Genomic DNA, 27,281 nt, shown 5'->3' with positions numbered 1-27,281 from the left:
AGCTTTGTGAGGGCTGGATTTTTTTGTGGGACAAGTTGTACTTTTGAATAACACCACTAATTTTATTATTTGACATGGTGGCTTGTTTTTTTTTTTCTCGGAGTCAAAATTTTTATTGACACCTTTTTGGGGCAGATATATTTTGATTTCTTCTTATTGGAGAACCTTATGTTGTTGCGGCAGCTGAAAAAGCATAACTCGTCATTTTGACTCCTTTTCTCATTACAGCGTTAACAGATCGGGTTATTTCATTTTATGTTTTAATAGATCAGGCTTTTACCGATGTGCAGATACCACGTCTATTTTTTTTATTACTTTTGTATTTTTCCCTTGTCATATTTTTAGAGGTAGAAGGGGGAAAGTTTCTCCTTGCGAAGAGTGCCAAGCCGGCATAAGAAGACTTATAAGCCATGCAATGTTCCTCTGGGAATTTAAATCTGCAAATAACCTCTTCAGAAGAAAGTCAATATAGACCCTTTAACGAGCCTTCTTGGTATAAGAAGCCAAATCAGAAACTCCATCTGCAGACACATGTTTTGGTGTGTTGCCCCTCCTCACTACTAAGCAGGAGATCATATTTGGATGGAAGTGTAAGGCTATGTGCCCACGTAGCAGATTTGATGCAGAGCGTTTTTGCCTCTCTCTGGCAGAAAAAAACGCATGCAGATTTACATGCAGATTTACATGCGTTTTTTCTGCCAGGGAGAAGAGTTTTTTACATGCATTTTTTCAAGCAGTTTTCCCAGCGATTTTGAGCATCACTTGGAAAAGTGCTTGACAAGTTGGTCACACAATATAAATCCATGAAACCAGCATGAATTTATAATGTGTGACCAACTTAGATGCTTTAAATGTAGCATCTATAGTAAAAAAAAAAAAAAAAAGAATTAAAACGTTAAAAAAAAAACAAAAAAAAACCTGTATACTCACCTCTCCCGTCTCCTCCTGGCGGCGTCCTCTCTCTTTGGCGTCCCGCAGTGTACTGTCAGGACCTGCGGTGACGTCATTTAGTCAGCTGATGGTCACGCGACCATCACCTGACCGCCGACGTCAGCGGTCACGTGACCATCAGGTGACTAAATGACGTCACCGCAGGTCCTGACAGTACACTGCGGGACGCCAAAGAGAGAGGACGCGGCCGGTAGCAGACCGGAGAGGTGAGTATACAGGTTTTGTTTCTTTTTAACTTTTTTATTTCTTTTTTTCACCACGTGGTAGCCGGGATGAAGAGGAGTTGTAGTCTCCTCTTCAACCCGGGTACCACACGCACCGCGATTACGCTGCAAATTCACGGCCATTGAATTTAATTGAAACGCAGCAAATCCACATATACCTGCGGGTTTTCTGCGTTTCAATGTTCCTCAATGGCCGCGAATTTGCAGCGTAATCGCGGTAGAAATGGTCATGCTGCTTTTTACAACGCAATGCGAATTCGGCACGCAAATTAACGCATCATGTGCACAGCACATCCGAATTCACATTGCTTTGCATGGCAGACAGTTTTCGCAGCTGTAAAAAAGAAGCAAAAACGCTAAGTGGGCACATAGCCTAAGAGGGAATGTTTCTCCTTGCGGTAAGTACCAAAACGGCGTAAGGAGACTAGGTTTGCTACATTAAATAAATGGTGCCAGAGATCAAGTCATCTTTCTATTCAACAAGTTATTTACACATTTAAATTCTCAGAGGAGCATTGCATGGCCTACAAGTCTCTTAACGCCAGCTTGGCACTCTGCACAAGGAGAAATGTTCCTCCTTACATGTTCAGACAGAGGCCTCTCGCCTAGCCAAATCAGATCTCCTCCTTTGCACTGAGGAGGGGAACCACGTGTCTGCAAATGGAGTTTCTGGTTTTACTTCTTATCCCAAGTCATTTGGCAATGCTTGTAAAAGGGTCGATATTGAATTTTAGTATTGTTACATCCAATTGATGACACCAGAGATCAAGTGCTCTTCTTTGTGAAGAAGATATTTGCATATTTCATATTATATTTTCAATGTATTTTGTAGTCCCCTTAGGGGATTTGAACCTGTGACTGCCTGATTACATGTACTATATACAGCAATGTAGCTTGGCTGACTTTCATAGGAGTACCGTCATGATAGGCACAGGGGCCTTCAGCAGAACTCAAATGAGATATCAGCCATGAAAAAAACGAATACAGGAAACATTGTAATTTATTAAGCTAAAATATGAGAGGTATGAGAAATATACCATATTTTTTGGACTACAGTGGTGGCCAAAAGTATTGGCACCCCTGCAATTCTGTCAGATAATACTCAGTTTCTTCCTGAAAATGATTGCAATCACAAATTCTTTGGTCTTATTCTCTTCATTTAATTTGCTTGCAAGGAAAAAACACAAAAGAGAATGAAGCAAAAATCAAATCATTGTTCATTTCACACAAAACTCCAAAAATGGGCCAGACAAAAGTATTGGCACCCTCAGCCTAATACTTGGTTGCACAACCTTTAGCCAAGATAACTGCGAACAACCGCTTCCGGTAACCATCAATGAGTTTCTTACAATGCTCTGCTGGAATTGTAGACCATTCTTCTTTGGCAAACTGCTCCAGGTCCCTGATATTTGAAGGGTGACTTCTCCAAACTGCCATTTTGAGATCTCTCCACAGGTGTTCTATGGGATTCAGGTCTGGACCCATTGCTGGCCACCTTAGAAGTCTCCAGTGCTTTCTCTCAAACCATTTTATAGTGCTTTTGGAAGTGTGTTTTGGGTCATTGTCCTGCTGGAAGACCCATGACCTCTGAGGGAGACCCAGCTTTCTCACACTGGGCCCTACATTATGCTGCAAAATTTGTTGGTAGTCTTCAGACTTCATAATGCCATGCACACGGTCAAACAGTCCAGTGCCAGAGGCAGCAAAGCAACCCCAAAACATCAGGGAACCTCCGCCATGTTTGACTGTAGGGACCGTGTTCTTTTCTTTGAATGCCTCTTTTTTTTCCCTGTACACTCTATGTTGATGCTTTTTGCCAAAAAGCTCTACTTTTGTCTCATCTGACCAGAGAACATTCTTCCAAAACGTTTTAGGCTTTCTCAGGTAAGTTTTGGCAAACTCCAGCCTGGCTTTTTTATGTCTCGGGGTAAGAAGTGGGGTCTTCCTGGGTATCCTACCATACAGTCCCTTATCATTCAGATGCCGACGGATAGTACGGGTTGACACTGTTGCACCCTCGGACTGCAGGGCAGCTTGAACTTGTTTGGATGTTAGTCGAGGTTCTTTATCCACCATCCGCACAATCTTGCGTTGAAATCTCTCGTCAATTTTTCTTTTCCGTCCACATCTAGGGAGGTTAGCCACAGTGCCATGGGCTTTAGACTTCTTGATGACACTGCGCACGGAAGACACAGGAACATTCAGGTCTTTGGAGATGGACTTGTAGCCTTGAGATTGCTCATGCTTCCTCACAATTTGGTTTCTCAAGTCCTCAGACAGTTCTTTGGTCTTCTTTCTTTTCTCCATGCTCAATGTGGTACACACAAGGACACAGGACAGAGGTTGAGTCAACTTTAATCCATGTTAACTGGCTGCAAGTGTGATTTAGTTATTGCCAACACCTGTTAGGTGCCACAGGTAAGTTACAGGTGCTGTTAATAACACGAATTAGAGAAGTATCACATGATTTTTCAAACAGTGCCAATACTTTTGTCCACCCCCTTTTTTAGGTTTGGTGTGGAATTATATCCAATTTGGCTTTAGGACAATTCTTTTTGTGTTTTTTCATTGAAGACAAATTAAATGCAGATAATAATACCAAAGAATTTGTGATTGCAATCATTTTCAGGAAGAAACTGAGTATTATCTGACAGAATTGCAGGGGTGCCAATACTTTTGGCCACCACTGTATGAGATTCACTTTTAACAAGAAAAAAACCTTGATAAAATGTGTGTGTTATAGTCTGGATGCAGGTTTCCATAATCCAAGAGAACTGCTGACACAGCGCCCCTCCTGGTCAGTGAGAAAACATCTCTCTCCTCCTGCTTGACACTGATCTATCTGACTGGATCAAGGCAGGAGAGAAAGTAACCAGACCCTGCATGTCCTTGTGTGTGTATAAACACATATACACACACACTTATATACAGTGCATTGTGCAAGTATTTGGCCCCCTTGAACTTTTCTACCTTTTGCCACATTTCTGGCTTCAAACAAAGATATAAAATTCTATTTTTTTGGGGGAAGAATCAACAACAAGTGGGACACAATCGTGAAGTGGAACGAAATTTATTGGATATTTTAAACTTTTTTAACAAATTAAAAACTGAAAAGTGGGGCGTGCAATATTATTCGGCCCCCTTGAGTTAATACTTTGTAGCGTCACCTTTTGCTGTGATTACAGCAGCAAGTCGCTTGGGGTATGTCTCTATCAGTTTTGCACATCGAAAGGCTGAAATTGTTGCCCATTCTTCCTTGCAAAACAGCTCGAGCTCATTGAGGTTGGATGGAAGGCGTTTGTGAACAGCAGTTTTCACCTCTATCCACAGATTCTCGATTGGATTCAGTTCTGGACTTTGACTTGGCCATTCTAACACCTGGATACGTTTATTTTTTAACCATTCCATTGTAGATTTTGCTTTATGTTTGGGATCATTGTCCTGTTGGAAAATAAATCTCCATCCCAGTCTCAGGTTTTTTGCAGACTCCAACAGGTTTTCTTCCAGAATGGTCCTGTATTTGGCTCCGTCCATCTTCTCATCAATTTTAACCATCTTCCCTGTCCCTGCTGAAGAAAAGCAGGCCCAAACCATAATGCTACCACCACGTTTGACAGTGGGGATGGTGTTTTCAGGGTGATGGGCTGTGTTGCTTTTACGCCAAACATATCGTTTTCATTGTGGCCAAAAAGTTTGATTTTAGTTTCATCTGACCAGAGCACCTTATTCCACATGTTTGGTGTGTCTCCCAGGTGGCTTGTGGCAAACTTCAAACAAGACTTTTTATGGATATCTTTGAGAAATGGCTTTCTTCTTGCCACTCTTCCATAAAGACCAGATTTGTGCAGCGTACGACTGATTGTTGTCCTATGGACAGACTCTCCCACCTCAGCTGTAGATCTCTGCAGTTCATCCAGAGTGATCTTGAACCTTTTGGTTGCATCTCTGATCAGTCTTCTCCTTGTTCGAGATAAAAGTTTAGAGGGACGGCCAGGTCTTGGTAGATTTGCAATGGTCTGATACTCCTTCCATTTCAATATGATCGCTTGCACAGTGCTCCTTGAGATGTTTAAAACTTGGGAAATCTTTTTGTATCCAAATCCGGCTTTAAACTTCGCCACAACAGTATCTCGGACCTGCCTGGTGTGTTCCTTGGTCTTCATGATGCTCTCTGCACTTGAAACAGAACCCTGAGACTATCACAAAGCAGGTGCATTTATACGGAGACTTGATTACACACAGGTGGATTCTATTTAATTTAGGACAACATTGGATCATTCAGAGATTCGCACTGAACTTCTGGAGTGAGTTTGCTGCACTGAAAGTAAAGGGGCCGAATAATATTGCACGCCCCCTTTTCAGTTTTTAATTTTTTTAAAAAGTTTAAAATATCCAATAAATTTCGTTTCACTTCACGATTGTGTCCCACTTGTTGTTGATTCTTCCCGCAAAAAATTAGAATTTTATATCTTTATGTTTGAAGCCAGAAATGTGGCAAAAGGTAGAAAAGTTCAAGGGGGCCAAATACTTTCACAATGCACAGTATATTTCTATGTAGCAGGGATTTGTGTATATATTGGATAGTTAGGGAGGTAGGTGTGAGTGTGTATGTATGCAGCAGAGCTGTGTGTACGTGTATTGTGCATACAGATGTGTTGTGAATACGTGTGCGCTGTAGGGAGTGTATATAAAGAATGTGCTGTAAAGTTGTATGTGCATTAAAATTAGAGATATTGATCTCTCCATTTCTTTGCACCCACAGGAAAGTTTTAATTATTAGGAAATAAGATTTTCCTTCTTTTTTTTTGCAGTCTAAACCAGGGGGTAAGCCTTATTGTAAGGAGCATCCTATAATCCAAAAAATACAGTGTAGTGGTAAATAGAATGAATTCTTCCTCAAAAGACCGCTGGTTAACGTAAACTAAACCCCTAAAGAAATAAATTAAATAAACGCTACACACTGTGCACAATTATTAGGCAGTTTGTGTTTTTGATTGTTTCATTATTGAACAACTGTCTGTCAATTCAAAAGGTTAATAAACCTGAATTATTGGGAAACTATTAGTGTAAAGAATTCTTATGCAACTAAATCAAAAACATAAATTTTCCATCTCAATTGTTTACTTTCATCTGATAAAGTGAGAATAATAACCAAACAACTCAAAGTGCACAAAAATACATTTAAGATTTAAAAGTATATACATCAGTGAGCAATATAGCCGTCTTTCTTTTCAGCAACAGTCATACGTCTTCCATCCATGGAGTATTTTGTTGCCAATCAACTTTTTGGGCAGCACCAACCCCAGCCTCCCAGACACTGATCAGAGAGGCGACTGTTTTCCTTCACCGTAAATCACCCGCTTAAGAGCCCACAAGTTCTCATTAGGGTTTAGGTCAGGTGAAGAAGGGGCCGTGTCATTATTGCTATTGCTGCATTTTTTGTTATATATTTTATTTAATTGCTTTGATCATATCACAATCTATATTAAATAGAAATAATTAGAAATGTTGCAGTTTTCACACTGGCTTATGGGTCTATTGTTGATTCATTGTACGGTAGTTTTCAGCTTGCTCATTATCATCACAGACAGGATTACAATGACCGGTAGCATCTCTATACACAACATCCACCAATCACATTAGGCAATGTCACAGCTGACTCTGCTCCCCATATCGTCGCAATAACTTTTTCACAGCCTCACTACATGCTTCAATATAGTCAGAGTTAGTTTATTGGTACTAGTGTCTATCTGGATTTCTAAATAGAACAGGAAGTAAGGACATATGAGCTAGAATATGTAATTTTTTTTTTTAAATGTAGATCGTGATATGGAAAAGAAATTTATTTTTTTCACCAAAGATGGTAAAATATACACTTACCATAAAGCCTAACCTAAAAAGTAGGTCATTTTCTGACGACACATTCCCTTTAAGTTACATTTATTAGCTAAACCTTACCTGTTTTTTTTTGACTGCTGCTGAGTTACCAGATGTTTCAAGATGTTCAAGGGATGTATTTTCTAAATTATCACAATTTCGTTTTCCTATTGTATGAAAGTAAGGAAAGTATGAGATATTTTACTGCCAAGTGAGTTTTTTGATAAAATGATTCAAGAGTAAATTCTCCCTACTTTAAAAGTTATACTCAATGGGGCCCACTGTGGGGTAATAAAAAGAAATCCAATATTCACATACCAGACCGGTGCCACTCCTTCATACAATGACCCCCATACAGGTATCCTTTTCAGACAAAATGTGAAGGCTGCATCAGACCATTGGCCGCTGACTGGCTGGACAGGTCAAGGGAAAAAGGAGTGGTGTCAGTCTGATAGGCAACAATAAGATCTTTCTTTTTTTTTTTTTTTAATTACCCCGCCCATTGAGAATAACTTTTAAAAAGTAAAGGAAAACCACTTTAAACAAATGAATTAAACATAATTTTGCCTTCCGAACCACTTTAAAGTTCCCCAACAAATCCAAGACAAAAAAATGTACCCATTGATGGTGCTGCATTTTGATTATTACTATGGCAAATGTTTTGGGAGCTCTGCCGACTACATAGTTGGTTTGGGACCTACTGAAGTTTCCAGCTTACACACCCACTATGAAATTAATATCAGAAAATAACCTTTAGGACACATTTACACGGCAGCTGTACAGTCATAGCTTATCAACTACTGGACTGCACTATCGCCAGGTTTACACAGTGTAGTGAATCTCGAAAAACTTACAACATGAACACAGCAAGAGGTTTAACAATGTAGTCATACTGCACATTACTATACAGAATTATCGGGTTTATTAATTAATCATATATCTAAAATAATGCTACCCAAACACTGAAAAGGGTAGGCATTTGCAAGAAAATGGGGTGAATAAAACAATGCTGTGCCTTGGAGAATGAAAATGTAATCAAACTATTACTACTTACTGGAAGATTTGTAGAAAATGTGACATTATCCTGACTCACCTATAATGGATTTGCTTATTGCCCTCTTGCATGTTTTGTCAGGATGCCACGGTGTGCCTTGTTCCAAAGAAAAGAGTCGCCTCTGGGGTCTGCAAAAAAAAAAAGATGGCACTGAATTATGCTTTACTACTTTGGGTTCACTGGTTTGATTTAAATAAAGTTTAGAAGGGTATTCTAACGTTATAATATTTGTCCAGTTAGTTAAGATAGTATGAATGAAAATAAGCAAGTGTGCAACTGACTATCTACAGTTATTCTTGTGCAGTGAGGGCCTTTATCTTACATAGTGTACAGCTTAACCCTTCTTGTGGTGGGATGGCTTTTACACTTTTTTGATAAAAAAACACAGTGTTTACTAAGTACCCTATGTTATTTATATGCTCATTTTGTTTCTATCTTAGGTTGTGTTTTATAGTGTACAGCTTGTTGCCAATGAGACCAAAAGAGCCTGGCCAAAGATGGATTTTGGTAAGACTTTACCTGTAAAATCCTTTTCAGCGAAGGAAGGAAGGGAGACACAGTCATTACTAGTGGGTAGGCAGAGCCCACATAGGATAGAACACCTCAGATTAAAAAAGAGTGTTGTCCGGCCCCTCCAGCTTGGGCTCCTCCTACTCCAGCTCTCCAGTCCGTACACAAGCTAAGGAAGAGCAAATATCACCAGCGGAGCAACATAACCCCTTCTGAAGAACTTCAGAGAAAAAACAAGAGACAGGTTATGCATATAACAGAAAAACCACACAGTCCCAGGTACTACTCACTGGACCTGACCACTGCGATGAGCTGGCAATGCTGGAACAGAGCCTTAGCGCGCCGACCCCAGCCCAGATAATCGCTATCAGAGAAGGGTCACGCTGCATCTGAAAACACAACAACACACTTCTGCCATGGGAGGGAGCTGTGTCTCCCTTCCTTCCTTCGCTGAAAAGGATTTTACAGGTAAGGTCTTACCAAAATCCGTCTTTCAGCAGCAGATGGAAGGAAGGGAGACACAGTCATTACTAGTGGGACGTCCCAAAGCAGTCCAAAAATTAAGGGTGGGAAAAAAACCAACAGAGGCAGAATCCCAACAACCTAGAAAAATGCGCAACTAGCGCTAAATACAAGTTAACGATAACTTAAACTACAGCCGCCTGCAGGACCCTACGTCCTAAGGCCGCATCAGCGGAAGCACTGACGTCCACCTTATAAAACTTTGTAAAAGTGTGGACGGAGCGCCAGGTAGCCGCCCGGCAGAGTTGAGCTGCCGAGGCCCCTTGATGAAAAGCCCACGATGAACCCACAGCTCTCGTGGAGTGAGCTCGAATCTTAATTGGACAAGATTCGCCCTTGAGTCGGTAAGCCTCTAAAATGGCCGACCGAATCCATCGAGCTATAGTGTCCTTGGAAGCTCGTTGACCACGCCGACGACCTGCTGGAATCACAAACAGAGAGTCCGATTTCCGAAAACCTTGAGTAATAGACAAATAGAACTTCAAAGCCCGCACTAAATCCAATGAGTGCAAGGCCCGTTCCTTCGCATTCCTCGGTTCCGGACAGAGCGAGGGCAACACAATATCCTGGTTAACATGAAATTGTGACACCACCTTAGGTAGAAAGTCGCCCCGTGTGCGAAGCACCACACGATCCGGGAGAAACTCCAGAAAAGGAGGCGAGCAAGAAAGAGCCGCCAGTTCAGAAACCCTTCTCAAAGAGGTGACTGCCACTAAAAAGGCAACCTTCCAAGAAAGCAAAGAAAGGCTAACGGAGTCCATAGGCTCAAAAGGCCCATGTTGAAGAGCCTCCAAGACCAGATTGAGCCGCCAAGGGGACACAAGCGCCTTCCGCGGCGGAAACTGACGGGTTACCCCGCGAAAAAAGGAATGAACGTCCCTACGCGAGGCGATAGCCTTCTGAAACAGCAAGGACAAAGCAGAAACCTGACCCCTCAGAGTGCTAACTGCCAAACCCTTGTCCAGGCCATACTGCAAAAAGGCCAACAAATTGGGAATGGAAAAAATCCTCGGGTTCCTTGAAGAACCCGAACACCATGAAAAGAAGGCCTCCCAAGTCTTGTGATAGATCCTAGTAGTGGCAGGACCCCTGGCAGCTCGCAGAGTGGCAATGACTTCGGCTGAAAAACCTTGACGAGTCAAGATTTCGGTCTCAAGAGCCACGCCGTCAAACGCAGAGACTTCAGGTCCGGATGACGAATGGGCCCTTGGGTTAACAGGTCCGGGCGAAGAGGGAGAGGAAGTGGAGGCGCAGCCAGAAGCGACACCAGCGTCGAGAACCACGTCCTCCTTGGCCAGTCTGGGGCTACTAACATAGCCGGGACTCTTTCCAGTCTGATCCGACGCAACACCAGAGGAAGTAAGGATATCGGCGGGAACACATAGATTAGCTCGAATTGGTCCCACGGAGCCACCAGAGCATCCACCGCCACAGCCTTCGGGTCCTTGTACCTGGACATGAACGTCGGTAACTTGGTGTTGAACCTTGATGCCATCAAATCCACTTGAGGAGTTCCCCAACGGGAGCACAGCTGTGCAAAAATTTCTGGGTGAAGACTCCATTCTCCGGGATCCACCTTCTCGCGACTGAGGAAGTCCGCCGTGATATTCTGAACTCCCGGAATGTGAATCGCAGAGATGGCTGGCACCTTGGCCTCGGCCCATACCAGGATCCGAGACACTTCCATCATGAGCCTGGAGCTCCTCGTTCCACCTTGATGGTTGATATACGCGACTGCCGTCGCGTTGTCTGTCTGCACTCGGACTGGCAGACCGTTTAAAGGGACCGTCCAGTGTTGGAGGCAAAGGAAAATCGCCCTCAATTCCAGGATGTTGATCGGCAGGACAGACTCTTCCGACGACCAAACTCCCTGAATCCAGAGATCGTTCCAGACACCCCCCCAGCCTGACAGGCTGGCATCGGTGGTTATGACCGACCACCTCGGAAGGAGGAAGGACTTCCCCAGGGATAACGCTTCCGGACGTAACCACCATTCTAGAGACTCTCGCACCCTGTGGAAGATGATGACACTGCGATCCAGCGAAGCCTGTGATCGATCCCAACGGTTCAGAATGAGCATTTGGAGAGTCCTGGAATGAAATTGGGCAAACGGAAGTGCCTCCATTGACGCCACCATCAAACCCAAAAGGCGCATACACCTTCGAAGGGACATTGCTGTCGAAGACTTCATAACCTGTACATGTCGAAGAAGACTTGCTTGCTTGTCTGGAGGCAGGGACACCACTGCTCGTACCGTGTCGAAATGCATCCCCAAAAAAAGGATTGACTGCGACGGTTCCAGAGGCGACTTCTTCCAATTGACCAGCCACCCGAAGTCCTCCAGGAGCTGAAGGGATAGATTGCGAGCCGTCACCGCCTCCTCCTTTGAGGACGCCACAATCAAAAGGTCGTCTAGGTAGGGAACAACCGTAACCCCCTGTCTTCGAAGGATCGCCATGAGAGGTGCCAGAATTTTTGTAAAAACTCTGGGCGCCGAGGCCAACCCGAATGGTAGGGCCACAAACTGGAAATGGTCCTGACCTATGGCAAAACGAAGGAAGCGTTGGTGGGCCCTTCCGACGGGAACATGCAAATAAGCGTCGCGAATGTCGATTGACACCAAAAAGTCGTTCTGCGACAGGGCCGCCACAACCGAGCGAAGCGACTCCATGCGGAATTTCCGGGTGCGGACATGCCGATTCAATCTTTTGAGATCCAGAATGGGGCGAAATTTGTCCTCCTTTTTGGGGACCACAAAGAGGTTTGAATAAAACCCTCTTCCCCGATCCTCCGGCGGAACCGGTACCACCACACCCTTCAGCAGAAGGGAATCGACCTCCTGCCGTAGAGCGGCAACTAGCTCGGGCTCTGACGGAATGCGAGATCGGCAAAACCTGTCCGGGGGTCGAGAAAGAAACTCTATGAAGTAGCCTGCTGACACAACCCGCGTCACCCAGGCGTCCGAAACGCGGGACGCCCAAGTCGATTCGAATTGGAGCAGGCGACCCCCCACTCGAGAGCCCTCGAGTGAAAACCTGGCGTCAATCCGCCTTAGCGGGCTTTTTGTCAGCTTCCCGCTTGTCTTGACGGAAGCTCTGTTTCCAGGGAGTGCGGGATTTCTGAGAAGCCTTTTTTCCTGAAAAAGAGGGGCGACCCGATCCCCAAGAGGGCTGACCGGACCGTCCCCTGGACCGAAAGGGCCGCCGACTACTACCGGCACTAGGCCTGCCCGACGCAGAAGCCACAGTTCTTCGCTGTGGTAAGGCCGCTTCTTTTGCCTTTGCCTTGACAATCAGCTCCGTGAGGTCAGATCCAAATAACTGACCACCCTTGTAAGCTAAAGATAGCAAACCTTGCTTGGAAACCGCGTCCCCGGTCCACTGTCTGAGCCACAGTGCTCTTCTGACTGTGACCGCCGAGGATTGCGCCCTGGACAGCAGTGACGCGGTATCCAAACCTGCATCACTGCCATATCGGGCCGCATCCTCCAACAACTTGAAAAGCCCATCTACCTCGGATAGCGGGGATCCATCCTGCCACGCCGTCCGCAGACGGTCCAACCAGCTTAGGGAAGCTTTACAAGCACACATGGATCCTAGCACCGCTCTGAATCCATGACCCGCGGCCTCGTAGATGGATTTCGCCGCCATCTCCGTTTTTCTGTCCAGCGGATCCTGCAGACTCGCCTTCCCTTTAACAGGCAGTAATGAGGATTTGCTAAGCTGGGATAAAGGGACATCCACTTCAGGAGAAGGAATCCAATTATCAATCAACTCCGTGGAACACGGATACAGTGCCTCAAAAAACCGTGTTCCCTGAAAACGTTTATCTGGACACAGGCGTTCCTTCTCCACTGCCCCATTAAGCTCATCCAGAGATGGTAATGCCAAGCGCGACCTATGCGACTCCTGAAACATCCGGGCCGACTTACCAGGACGTCTAGTTACCTCCTCCGGAAGTTGTAACGCCTCCCTCATGGCTCCAATAAAAGCCTCTGCACGGCCCAAAAAAGAGGCAGAGTGCCCCTGCCGATCCTCCTTATCCGAATCGGACATCTCCCCATCTGAGCTTGAAGGGGAACCCTCCATAACAGAGATCTCCGAGTCGCTGCGCGGGGAGGGCAGTACCGGCCTGTGGCGCTTCCTGCCATGAGAGGATCTAGCTGACACCCAATAACCTAGAAGGTCAGACAGGCCATCAATAGAACGAGTGAGGGCCTCCATTTTGACCACTGCCCCATCACCGAAACCCCCGACCGCTGCGCTTGACGCCGTCGAGGACTCCTGCGTGTCAGACACGCGAGACTGATCCTGTAGCGGACCTGGGATCTGACATGCCCTCACACAGTATATGGCAAGTTAAACCTGTCAGTAAGTAGGACAGTGTGGTTTCTTAAAAGAAAGCTGAAGGGTTAAAGTTCTTAAATAGAGAGCTACCCCAGCTGACCCCCAATTAAGGGATAACCGCCTAATAAGGGGTTAATGTCGCAGACTCCCCACAACCTCTGTGAAATGAAAAGGATGTGCGAGCCCCAGACAAAAAAAGGAACCTCTATATGAGGTAATAGCTGCAGGACAGCACAGTCTGCCACCTTATTGTGCCTCAGAAAGGTGCCCTGCGCTGAGGGGGTGAGGGGTTAAGCTTCTGCCCTGACAGGCAGAAGCGACTCACCCAGCTGGCCGCGGTGCAGTGTTCCTTCAGTCTGTCGGGAGGAGAGTGAGGAGCCCGATGGAAGCCGTTCAGTAATGGCCGCCGCGCTGTGAGGAGAGAGAAGCCGGAAGAGGAGGGGCAGGAGAAAACGCGCGCTCAGAGCGCTTCCTGCCCGCGAAAGACCGGGAAGGCGCGAAGCCACGCCCCCCGCCGGCTTCAAAAAAAGCGCGCGCGACTCCTCCGCTCCTGCCCCGCTTCCATGTCCTGCAGGCATCCACCTGCGGACAAAAAAACACAAGTCACCACCTGAATACATGTAGCAGCGGCTGCCGCAGCAGCCGCTGAAGCACTCAAAACACATTAACATGCTGAGTACTCACCCAGCTGAGCGCCACAGGGACCCCCAGGGATTTGTGGCGCTGTGCCCAAGCTTCCCCCCAGGGCGGAGAACGCAGTGACCCCAGATGCGCGGTTTGCGTCCCCGCCAGGGAAGCATCCCTCATCCCCCGGGGCCGGCAGGGTTCTGCAGGGACCTCTCTCAAAGGGTAATGCAGATCCGCCAAGGGAGGGGTGGGGGTCCAGCAGCGCTGAGACCCCTGAGACCTCAAGACCACGGGGGTCTAAGTCTCTGTCTGATAAAAATAAAAAAATTTTCTGAGGAGCTGCTTCCAGCAGCGACCATCCTCTGTGACCTCAAATTTTAGACTGGAGAGCTGGAGTAGGAGGAGCCCAAGCTGGAGGGGCCGGACAACACTCTTTTTTAATCTGAGGTGTTCTATCCTATGTGGGCTCCACCTACCCACTAGTAATGACTGTGTCTCCCTTCCTTCCATCTGCTGCTGAAATATGTACTTTAATAGTTACATTCCAGACTAAGGAGTTAGTTCATGAGACCCCAGTCAGCTCTCTTCAGTCCACTGATTTCTATGCAGAAGTTATATACTCACATTCCCTCCCTCTCAGCTCCCAACCAAGCTGCTGTTATCAGTCTTGCAGAATCAGCAGCCCCCAGTAGTTTTCAGATTAGTTCTCCTAATCATTGCTCACTTGTGCAATATGCTTGTTCAAAGGCTTTATCATTTTATGCAAATAACAGCACTAAGACCGTTAATGTGTCACAGTAGCATCAGCTCAGCAGCAGGACTTGTCTGACTGTTTGGTAGTCCTGTGTTAAGATTGTATCATTCATTGTTTAAGCGATTTTCTGCTCGTGTAAAGGAACCCTTAGGTCAAGTTGCTTGGATGAGTTTTTAACGCTGTGTATTTTTGATGAGCAAAAAATATGCAGCGTCTTGCAATTACTGTAAAGTGGATGCGATTTATAGAAATCTCGTGCCCACTATACTTTTTTTTTTTTTTACGCAACATAAACTGACCTGAGGTACGTTTGAAATTATCAACATGTGAAAATTCTCTTGCAGGTACGCAGAGTTCTATGTGCGGATTTTCCCCACCGAATTGCATTATATGTGGAAAATCTGAAGGTAAAAATGCAAGTAATCTGCACATGACTATCAGTAAAATACCAAGAAAGTATAAAAAACAAAGAAGCTGTAAGTAACGCATGCCATATCAAAAACAGTTGCATCGATATTATACATATATATATATATATATATATATATATATATATATATATATATATATATATATATATATAGATATAGATATAGATATAGATATATATATAGATATAGATATAGATAGTACAGACCAAAAGTTTGGACACACCTTCTCATTTAAAGATTTTTCATGACTATTAAAATTGTACATTCACACTGAAGGCATCAAAGCTATGAATTAACACATGTGGAATTATATACTTAACAAAAAAGTGTGAAACAACTGAAAATATGTCTTATATTCTAGGTTCTTCAAAGTAGCCACCTTTTGCTTTGATGACTGCTTTGCACACTCTTGATGAGCTTCAAGAGGTAGTCATCGGAAATGGTCTTCCAACAATCTTGAAGGAGTTCCCAGAGATGCTTAGCATTTGTTGGCCCTTTTGCCTTCACTCTGCGGTCCAGCTCACCCCAAACCATCTCGATTGGGTTCAGGTCTGGTGACTGTGGAGGCCAGGTCATCTGGCGTAGCACCCCATCATTCTCCTTCTTGGTCAAATAGCCCTTACACAGCCTGGAGGTGTGTTTTGGGTCATTGTCCTGTTGAAAAATAAATGATGGTCCAACTAAACGCAAACCGGATGGAATAGCATGCCGCTGCAAGATGCTGTGGTAGCCATGCTGGTTCAGTATGCCTTCAATTTTGAATAAATCCTCAACAGTGTCACCAGCAAAGCATCCCCACACCATCACACCTCCTCCTCCATGCTTCACGGTGGGAACCAGGCATGTAGAGTCCATCCGTTCACCTTTTCTGCGTCGCATAAAGACACGGTGGTTGGAACCAAAGATCTCAAATTTGGACTCATCAGACCAAAGCACAGATTTCCACTGGTCTAATGTCCATTCTTGTGTTCTTTAGGCCAAACAAGTCTCTTCTGCTTGTTGCCTGTCCTTAGCAGTGGTTTCCTAGCAGCTATTTTACCATGAAGGCCTGCTGCACAAAGTCTCCTCTTAACAGTTGTTGAAGAGATGTGTCTGCTACTAGAACTCTGTGTGGCATTGACCTGGTCTCTAATCTGAGCTGCTGTTAACCTGCGATTTCTGCGGCTGGTGACTCGGATAAACTTATCCTCAGAAGCAGAGGTGACTCTTGGTCTTCCTTTCCTGGGGCGGTCCTCATGTGAGCCAGTTTCTTTGTAGCGCTTGATGTTTTTGGCAACTGCACTTGGGGACACTTTCAAAGTTTGCCCAATTTTTTGCACTGACTGACCTTCATTTCTTAAAGTAATGATGGCCACTCGTTTTTCTTTACTTAGAATTTGTATTATGGCAAGAAAAAAGCAGCTAACAGTCTATTCAGTAGGACTATTAGCTGTGTATCCACCCGAGTTCTGCACAACACAACTGATGGTCCCAACCCCATTTATAAGGCAAGAAATCCCACTTATTAAACCTGACAGGGCACACCTGTGAAGTGAAAACCATTTCCGGTGACTACCTCTTGAAGCTCATCAAGAGAATGCCAAGAGTGTGCAAAGCAGTCATCAAAGCAAAAGGTGGCTACTTTGAAGAACCTAGAATATAAGACATATTTTCAGTTGTTTCACACTTTTTTAAGAATATAATTCCACATGTGTTAATTCATAGTTTTGATGCCTTCAGTGTGAATGTACAATTTTCAAAGTCATGAAAATACAGAAAAATCTTTAAATGAGAAGGTGTGTCCAAACTTTTGGTCTGTACTGTAATAAATATATTTTCATACACACACACACACACACACACACACACACACACACACACACACACACACACACACACACAAAAACAAGAAACTCAAATCATAATGCAATGAAATAAACCACAAGAAGCCTAATTTATGTAATAGGTGCAGAGATTTGGCAGAAAATCTGCAACATCAAAAATGCACCAAACACTCATCGTGAGAACGTAGCCTTAGTTTGTTAATTCAGAAAAGTGACACATTTGTTAGCATTGTGGCTCGTAGTGCACTGCTCCCAAGTCAGAATCCCACCCAAAGCAGCAACTGCACTGAAATTTACATGTTCTGTCTTAGGCTACATTCACACATCAGTTTCCGCTTTTACACCCATTGTTTTTCCTCTCATGCTTCATCATTTTTGCGTATTTTTTTATGCATTTTTAAAAACTAATGAAGTTGATTTGCCTGAACTTTTTTTTTCTATTGACATTTAGCAACAGATCAGTAAAAAATATATAAAAAAAAAGGATGAAAAAATGAATGCCTTAAATTAACTCTTCTAACCCCTTAAAGGAGCTGGACATTTTTTATTTTTGCGCTTTCATTTTTTCATCCCCATTTTCAAAGAGCCATAACTTTTTGATCCCTCCATTGACATAGCCATAAGAGAAACAGTTTTTTTGATGGACAAGGTGTAGTTTTTAATGGCAACATTACTTTTAACCTACAATGTCAGAAAACTGCAAATGTGGTGAAAGTGCGAAAGAAAACAAAGAAACATGCAATCCTGCCATTTTTGGGGGTTTTCTTTTTATACACCATATCATTCATTCAACATGGTGCTGCAGATCAGTGCGATTACGGAGATACCAAATTTGTCTATTTTTTATTATTTCAGAAAAAAAATCTGATATTTTAGAACAAAAAAATATTTTTTTATCGCCATTTTCTGAGACCCGTCACTTTTTACATTTTCCGTTGATGGAGCTTCGTTTTTTGCACACAGAGTTGACATTTTGGTTTGAATACGACATTTTAACCACTTTTTCTTGCATTCTTTTGTTATGAAGTGCGTTTAAATAATTTAATATTTTGGTAGATCAGACTTTTATGGACATGATGATACCAAATATGTTGATATTTATATATTTCAAAATGTCTTTATTTTTGAGAGGGAGAAGGGGCGTGATTTAAACTTTTATACACTACGTTTTGATATATGTTTTACACTTTTCTTCTTTTTTACTTTATTTTGTACTTTCCCTAAAGGACTTGAACCAGCTATCACGTATACAATATACTGCAATACCACAGCATCGCAGTATATTGTGAAATCTCCAATGAAGCACAGCCTGTGGCGGAGCTTCACACGAGGACTAACATGGCAGTTTTAGGCTGCTCTCACCACTGCAGTTACTGGCAGATGCCGACTATGTAACACAGCCGGCATCTGCCTGGCATGAAACAGGATCAGCTTCATACTTTCCTTAGTGACCCATGATGAAAAAAGTGCCTCATATGTCGTTACAGAGTTCAAAAACGGGTGTGTGAATGGTTCCATAAAACTCTACTGGGCAGTGTGCCGTTAGTTTAAAAAAATGGAAATAAAAAGGGACAGCACATGGATGAGAAATACAAATGTGTAAAGGTAGGGGTTAAAACACTGAACTCAACCATGTGTCACATATCCGGCTGTGCGGTGATGTTTACTTAGACTGATGCTGTAATCACCTTGTGATTATCATTGCTGTGACTAGCTGGTCTTGTGAGTCTCTGCCCCTTCTGTGAAAAGCACCTCACTGTCTATAGCCAGAGCCTGGTGTGGGCGGGGGCAACTTTCTCAGCTCTGCTGTAAATTTAAAAAGCTCTGTGTGAGAACGGCTGCACCCAGTAAAATAAGTGAAACATCGTTGGATTCAGGGTCTCTTTGCCTACATAATGGTGTTCTCTGATGAGATAGCAAAAACCTGCTGACATATTCCCTTTAAAGAGAGTTTTCCTCCAAGTAATCTGATTCTGTCAATATACTGATGGGTTAACCCTTTTGGGGCAAAGGTCATTTTTGGCCTTTTAGACCACACAATTTTTGGATATTTCATTCTAAAATCTGGAAATACCTTTTTTTTTTTGCATCACCTTTTAATATGGAGGTTCATTATTCTGGAAAAGTTGCAATTTGTATGATTTTGGAGCACATATAAATTAGCATTTACTTTTTATGAATAAAAATATGGAAAGGCACCTGTTAGGGTACACCCTATTTTGCCATAGCAGTCTCTTACAAGAGACAACCCCGGGGGACCTTTGGCTAGTTGCAAGCTGGCTCCATGATCGCCTAAGCAGCTTGACTGCATTTTACAGAGGGCCAACGGCCATGATCAAAGCCTTCTCTGATCCCGGTGGCTGCAGCTCTAAGGCAGCACGGTGGCTCAGTGGTTAGCACTGCAGCCTTGCAGCACTGGGGTCCTGGGTTCAAATCCCACCAAGGACAACATCTGCAAGGAGTTTGTATGTTCTCCCCGTGTTTGTGTGGGTTTCCTCCGGGTTCTCCGGTTTCCTCCCACACACCAAAGACATACTGATAGGGAATGTAGATTGTGAGCCCCGTTGGGGACAGCGACGATAATGTATGTAAAGCGCTGCGGAATATGTTAGCGCTATATAAAAATAAAGATTATTATTATTATTATCTTACAACCATTTTCCCACTGGTGAACAATGTGTGGACACAATGATAGTGCCTGTGGGGCCAAATTAACCCCTTACTGACCAGGCTAAATTTTTCAAATCTGACATGTGTGTCACTTTATGTGAATGTTATGATCTGGAATGTTTCAACATATCCCAGTAATTTTGAGAATGTTTTCCATGACACATTATAATTTATGATAATGGTAAATTTAGGTCAATATTTCTTGCCTTTATTTATAAAAAAAAGTATCAGAAATTTGACAAAAATGTCAAAAAATTATCAATTTTCAAAATTTGAATGATTACCCATTTAATCCAGATAGTTATACCATACAAAATAGTTAATAAATAACAATTACCTTATGAGACTTTGGGGGACCTATATACTGGAAACTCCCCAATAGTAGTACTATTTTAAAAACAGCCCCCCTCAAGATATTCAAAACTGCTGTCGGTAGTTTATTAATCCTTCAGGTGCTTTTCAGGGATTAACGCAAAGTGGCATGACAGTAAAGAAATCATTTTTTGGTCGTACATTGTTTGGTTGTGAATTGTCATGGCGATCAATCAATCAGGACCACACAATCATGATCTCAAAGTGCCGTTGGGGTTAAAGAAGGAGCCCCCACACTCTGTTAACTATCTAGATGCTGAAGTCACTATTGACAGCAGCATCTAAAAGGGTAAAATATCCATGGTCGGTGCCAACACCGATTGTGACTGATGCAGCAGGGTATCAGCTATATTGTACAGCTGACTGCGGCTACATTTTCACCCATCGGGGGACGCTATTCTCTTATATCTCAGGTCAGTTTTAGGTCCTATTAGTGGTCACTAAGCAGATCAGTTCACTAACCATCTAAAGCCCTTAACGTACCATTACTAGCTTCCAATGCAAAGTGACCCTATTATGCAAAATTACATTATGAGTTTCTCAGAGATCAAGGACTGATGTGAATAGTATCAATCTTTTTACGGTGATGTGGAATATGTTGGTGCTATATAAGCAACTTGAAAGTAATGAATTCTTCCATAAGGGGGAGCAAGTCACGCTTTTTTGGAATATTTTATAAAGTTGCAAGGCTGCTTGTAATATTCCTTCCCACAAACAAGAACGGAGATGTAACGGAGATTATCACAATTTCTTATCGCACACCTCTTACCTAATAAACATTTAAAGGTATATGGCTTTTTAGAGGAGAGATCTGATACACTTACAAGCTGAGCGCCTGTGCCCCCTGGATATAAGCAGGGAATAAACAATGACCATTCTCATTCACACAACACAAGCAGGAGGGGGGTCTTGAAAATTAAAAAGGAATAAATTATTAGAAAACTAAAGCAAACATCTATTACCTTTCTGTTACTTTATCTGTATTGTGTGCAACCTCATCTGCTGATTCGTTACTTGTAAAATAAAAACAGGAATTAATGAGTTTAGCTCCCGGCGTACTAATACATTGAGCTCAATATTACGATGTCTTATGAAACAAGCTCATTCTCTCCCATTAGTAGTGGCAGAATTTCATCATTTACATTTGGGCAGAAAATTTGACACTTACAGAGAACATCAAAGGCTATAAAGAAATGGATAACGGAGTGAATAAACACAGACTAAGCGCCTGATTGTTGTTGGTCGTTCACGCCGGTCTTAATGAGGAAAGGTGCTGGAGTCAGACACTTCTGATTCATGAAGAAGTATACGCCTCTTCATGAATCAGGAGTGTTGGATGAATGGCATACACCGCACCCATTGCTTGCTGGAGTAAGATATACATAGCAGCAAATGCTGAGGTGCGGCATGAATTTCATGAGGAGCGGCTGCCATGCCCCAGTTCCAGCTCCGTCCACTTTGTTGGAGCTGGGAGAAAATGGTGCGAGAACGCCTCAAGTTGTCCAAACGTTATGCAACTCTTCGAAGCTTTTTGCGCCAAAACACTGGTGTAAAATCTTTGCTGAATCTGGTCCAATGATCGCTCAATGTTCAATCAGCAGTATCTCACGATATGCATTTCAAGTGGAGTTGTAGTAAATAAAATTACTTTAAGATATTCCTGCTAAAGGTTATTCAATAAGCTAAAAGTATAATAAATTGTACTATAGCCCTTTCATCAAGCAAAAATGTACAATATCTAGTAATATTTGTCATTACAGAGCTTGGTGTGGACTTCACTCTTATCTGTTACTTACATTATTCATTAAATTTCTCTCATCCATTCACAAAGTTACAGATGGAGGACAAGAAAGAAATATAAACTTACTGACTTAGATCCGTCCTGCTCTTCTCAGATGTGTCCGCAAGCTCGCTTGTAGAGATGTCTTCCTTTTGAAAGCTACAAACAATAATTCAGAATATGAAAGAACGTTGCACGGCTGATATATTATTATTATTATTATTAACACAGAAGGAGATGTTTCTGCCTCTTGAGTCGGGTTTACACCAGGTTCTCCTGCTTGGTCACTACTCAGTCATTGCGTTCAGCTAAAAACCCAGTCACTACATGAAAGGAGGTCAAAGGAAAGCTAAAGTCTATATGTTAGATTTTAAATCCTCAATGAAGTTAATGTTTTTGTCTGGAGAATATCTGAGGAGCATCCTTCAGTATTTATACAGAAATCCCAGATGGAGTGCGGAACAGTACACTGTAATATGGTCTATAAATCTGGCAGTGCTGGATTAAGGCTGATAGAGGCCTCTGGGATGTTGGTGCCCCATCACAGAAACCAAGACCCCATCTGACCCCGCAGAGCACAGTGCAAGGAGAACTGTTCAGCAGCAGCATCTGTTAGTTTTAGGCTTTATTACACTCTGTGCACAATTATTAGGCAATTCAGTATTCTGACCATATTATCATTTTTGTGCAGATTTTCCAACTCTAAGCTGTATAACCTTGAATGCTTGTTGGATGAAGCGGATCAGGTGATGTGTATCTCTGTCATTTATCGAGGTGTGCAGAATTATTAGACAGCTTGTTTTCCCTCAATCCATCGCAGCATTGAAGTCTCAATTGCTCGGCTGCCAGTAACGGCCTTAATGATGAAAGAATAATGACACGGCCCCTTCCTCATCTGACCTAGACCCCATTGAGAACTTGTGGAACCTTCTTAAACCGGAGATTTTTGGTGAAGGAAAACAGTCACCTCTCTGATCAGTGTCTGGGAGGCTGTGCTCGTAAAATGATTAAGAAACCGACAGACTCCATGGATGGAAGACGTATGGCTGTTATTTTAAAGAAGGGCGGCTAAATTTCTCACTGATATTTTATTTTAGAAATACCAGAAATTTATTTTTGTACATTCTGAGCTACTTGGTTATTATTCTAACTTTAACACATGAAAATAAACAATTGAGATGGGAAAAGTTACGCTTTTTATTTAGTTGCATAATAATTCTGTACACAGAGGTTCTCCTCAGAAAAGTAAAACCTCACTTTTACTTTCCTAAATATTCAGGCTTCGGGTTTATTAACCTAAATAAAAATGAATCATCAAAAATATAAACTGCCTAATAATTAATAATAATAAACTGCACACAGCGTACATCCATTCCTTTATGCCGCCCCATAAGCTTACTCTCTAGTACTTCACTTGCCATGCTGCCCCTCTCTCCTGACAGCATTAGCTGCTTCCTCCACTTACCCTATAGTAGAGATAAATGAGACCTGTGACAGCAGTCCCAGCTGGTTACATACAGATGTATACAGCTAGCATGGAGTTCAGAGGACGCTGAGCTCCCACTAGTGGTATATAAGTGGCAGTGGTAGAGGTTTTAAAGTTTATGTAAAATTTAGTTCTGAAACCTGTGGATTTGTGCAAGATAAGTAATGTACTTAGAAAGTTTGCAAAGTTATATCTACTGTAGGCTGTAAAATGGGCCATAAAAGAGATCCGCTGTGTGAGAACTGCTCAGCCTGGCAGAAGCAGCCCATGCATCATTACATGGCTGCCTGTCACTAGAATAGTGCGCAGGTAATACTTCCCTGGGTATAACAGTTGATCCCTGGGGGGCTACAGAAGACAGTCCCCTGCGATCAGCGGCCTAGCAGTTTAGTGAATGTCTTTGTTCCATCACCTTACAAAGGAACCTGTCACCAGTTATTGTGTGAACCAATGTCCCCACCTTTCTGAGCGCCTGTTCTGCATTACACAAATGTGTCCGTCATCACCCAAGACCCCCATTATACAACCAAATATTTACATTTTTTCCCCCGAGCTGTATGTATATGATTTTGGTCTGGTGGATGTCATTTCCCCAACGTCTGTGCTGCCTCTTGCCCCCATAAACCGTCCTCTGGCTTTGATTAATAGCTGAAAGATCTTGGGTCTGCGCATTGGCATCGTTGGTTCACGCAGGCGCGCTTTGCTCTGCCCTAGTGAGCGCAGAGCACAAAACATAACTACGCACGTGTCCAGGAAACGTCAATCAGACTCCTTTTTACTGAAACATATTCACCGGAATAACGTTCCCCAGTCACATGCGCGGTCATGTTTTGTGCTCTGCCCGCAGTAGGGCAAATCAAAGTGCGTCTGCGAGAGCCGACAATGCTAATGTGCAGACCCGAGATCTTTCGGCTATGTGGATGACACTGGACGTGTCATCCACATCAATCAATCCCAGAGGATGGCTTTTGGGGGCAAGGAGGCGGCACAGACGCCCATCGGACTGGACCAAAAGCATTTAAATACAGCGCAGGGAATATAAAAAGGTATTTTTGTGGTATACAGGGGGAGTTAGGGGATGATGGACACATTAGCATAATGCCATACAGGAGCTCAGATAGATGGTGGCATTGGTTCATACACTATAAGACTGGTGATAGCTTTTCCTTAAAGGGAACCTATTAGAAAAAAAACTCACTCATTGCCATTGGAGGTTTGTGCTTGCTGACTTTTGTCCGTCCTGAAGAAGATAAACTATTAATGTCGGTAAAATCCATAACATTGCATAAAATAATCTTATGCATATTTTGGGTATTAATTTAAAACTATAACAGAGCAAGCCCACTAACATGCTGTATAGTATTGGTAATACCTTATATTACTCGGTGCTTCATTCTCTCTTGATTCGACATTCAAATTCCCTTTGGCTTCCACCATTTTTGTTGCTGCCTAAAATTTACAAAATGAAAACATTTCACTTATTTTCAAGAGGTTAAGTAGATGTTCAGCACATCCCAGTACGCCTTGTGCTAGCAATGCGGGAATGCACACAAAGAACGATGATGATTATTGATCTAGCAGTTTAGTAAAATAACAGAAAAGAAACAAGTGTGAGGCCTACAAAACAAAACACATCCTATAAATATTGTCATTTTCTACTTTGTGAAAAAAAATGTACCTTCATGTATTATGTCAACTACATTACAATCACGATAGTCTATAGGCTTAGTCATAACTCGCAATTTCAAAACAAAAATGGATTCAGCACGGCCGTCATCGCTTTGTATAGTAGGTAGCCATGATGCCAGTGTGAACAGGACCACTTACAACCAGCTTGCATATCCCTACATCAAAGTGAACTCACCTGTAGTAGAAATACAGGAGGCCTTCTGGTCAACATAAGACTGATGTAAGATTTGATTTTCTTCAACATTTTGGCATAAGAAAAATTCTCAAGGAATTCATGGTATGGGTCTTTTTTACCAACAACCATAAACATTTTCATCCTCAGATACTAAGAGGAAAAAAAAAAAGAATAAGCATTTTATGTTTCATCAGTATCTGCTTTACTTGAGGACATAACCCACTACAAAACCACAACGTTTTAAGCATCTACAGTGGGGATGAGCGAATCTTTTTAATTTTGAAGTCACCAACTTCGCCGAATTTTCCCAAAAAATTTCATTTGAAGTGAATACACTTGCACGAATTTCATTACTGGGAAGCTTGTAATTGCTCAGAAAATACACGTGTGGGAGAGGAAAGAGAAAATCTCACTGACCAGAACAGCTTACACTCTACAGAAGAGAGACTTACCCAGGGACTCTGAACATGGAAAATGACTAAACGGTACAAGCTGTGCTCCACTGGGAACCGCTGATCTGTGATGGTACTGACCCCTACATAAGGTATGATCATCCGCTAGAAGTTATAGCTGCAGGGCATTATGGGGGAGATCAAGCAGCCATGCAAAAAGATATTAACCCACTCTCTTATGCTTCAACAGTGTGGGAAATGGTGTCGTGCAAGTTTTTTTGCGAACCGCGAATTGAATCTCAAAATGTTCGAATTTGCGTCAAACCACCAAATTCAGGAAATTCAACAAGAATCGATCATCTCTAATCTACAGCAATATTCTCTAGTCATGGGCTCTCATATACTCTAGTCTTAGGCTCCCTTAGTATTACTGTATAACTGCAGACAATGGCACCATGTATGTCAAAGCATTAATGAAATTAGGCACATACAACTAGGGCTGGGGTTAAGAGAGTACCGAGCAATTGCCCAGGGCCCCTGGTGTTTGCTGCAAAAACTACATTTGTAGAGACTGCTTGGGGACCTGTGGTGACATCACGGTCATGTGACTTTGATGTCACCACAGGTCTTGTACGGTGCAACAGTCCAGAGGTACTGAAGAAGAGGAGACAGACTGGTAAGTATTCTAGTGTTTGTATGTGTATATGTATCTGTATGCATGTGCTCTGTGTATGTAGTTCTCTGTATATATGTACAGTATGTGCTCTGTAGATGCAGCATGTCTCTATGTATGTATGTGTACTGTATATTCATGTGTGTATATATACATACAGTTGAAACCAGAAGTTTACATACACTATATAAAAAGACACATAAGCATGTTTTTCTCAATATCTGACATGAAATCAGAATAAACCTTTCCCATTTTAGGTCAGTTAGGATTACCATAATTTTTAATATTTGCCAAATGCCAGAATAATGAGAGAGAGAGAATGGTTTAAGTCATTTTTATTACTTACTGCAAAGTCAAAAGTTTACCTACACTAAGATTACTATGCCTTTAAACAATTCTGGACTGCCCATATGATGATGTCATGTGTGTGGAAGCTTTTGATAATTTTTTTGGCAACATCTGAGTTAATTAGAAACACACCTGTGGATGTATTTTAATGCACACCTGAAATACACTGCTTCTTTGTGTAGCACCATGGGAAATTCTAAAGAAATCAGCCAAGATATCAGGAAGAGAATTGTGGACTTGCACAAATTTGGCTCATCCTTGGGTACAAGTTCATGATACCTGAAGGTGCCTCGTTCATCAGGATAAACAATTATATGCAAGTGCAAACAAGATGGGAATGTCCAGTCATCATACCGCTCAGGAAGGAGATGAGTGCTGTGTCCCAGAGATGAACATGCTTTGTTCCGACACGTGGATATCAACCCAAGGACAAAAGCAAAAGACCTTGTGAAGATGATGGCGGAAGCTGGTAAGATTGTGTCCATATCAACAGTGAAACGAGTACAGTATCAACATGGTCTGAAAGGCCACTCTGCCAGGAAAAAGCCATTACTCCAAAAGAAACAAAAAAGCCAGA

At 42.8% G+C, this 27,281-nt stretch overlaps 1 protein-coding gene across 3 annotated transcripts in view; it reads right to left on the bottom strand.

Moving 5' to 3' along the window:
- The window catches only part of TERF1 (telomeric repeat binding factor 1), a 51,744-nt gene that overhangs the window by 10,482 nt on the left and 13,981 nt on the right, over positions 1 to 27,281 (bottom strand). For 2 of the 3 annotated variants that reach the window (XM_073679443.1, XM_073679442.1), the window contains exons 5-11: positions 25,292 to 25,441; positions 24,800 to 24,876; positions 24,626 to 24,667; positions 22,029 to 22,100; positions 21,124 to 21,174; positions 8,146 to 8,234; positions 7,134 to 7,219 (exon numbers count right to left, since the gene is read on the bottom strand). In XM_073679443.1, coding sequence (XP_073535544.1) covers positions 7,134 to 7,219; positions 8,146 to 8,234; positions 21,124 to 21,174; positions 22,029 to 22,100; positions 24,626 to 24,667; positions 24,800 to 24,876; positions 25,292 to 25,441 — 567 coding nt within the window. The remainder of the gene's footprint in view (positions 1 to 7,133; positions 7,220 to 8,145; positions 8,235 to 21,123; positions 21,175 to 22,028; positions 22,101 to 24,625; positions 24,668 to 24,799; positions 24,877 to 25,291; positions 25,442 to 27,281) is intronic. The other variant, XM_073679444.1, reaches the window with a different exon arrangement.

The sequence above is a fragment of the Phyllobates terribilis genome, unplaced genomic scaffold, assembly GCF_046119375.1.
Source record: "Phyllobates terribilis strain yellow unplaced genomic scaffold, ASM4611937v1 Scaffold_4__5_contigs__length_816908805, whole genome shotgun sequence".
NCBI classification, from domain to species: Eukaryota; Metazoa; Chordata; class Amphibia; order Anura; family Dendrobatidae; genus Phyllobates; species Phyllobates terribilis.
This window is presented reverse-complemented; position numbering and strand designations above follow the sequence as displayed.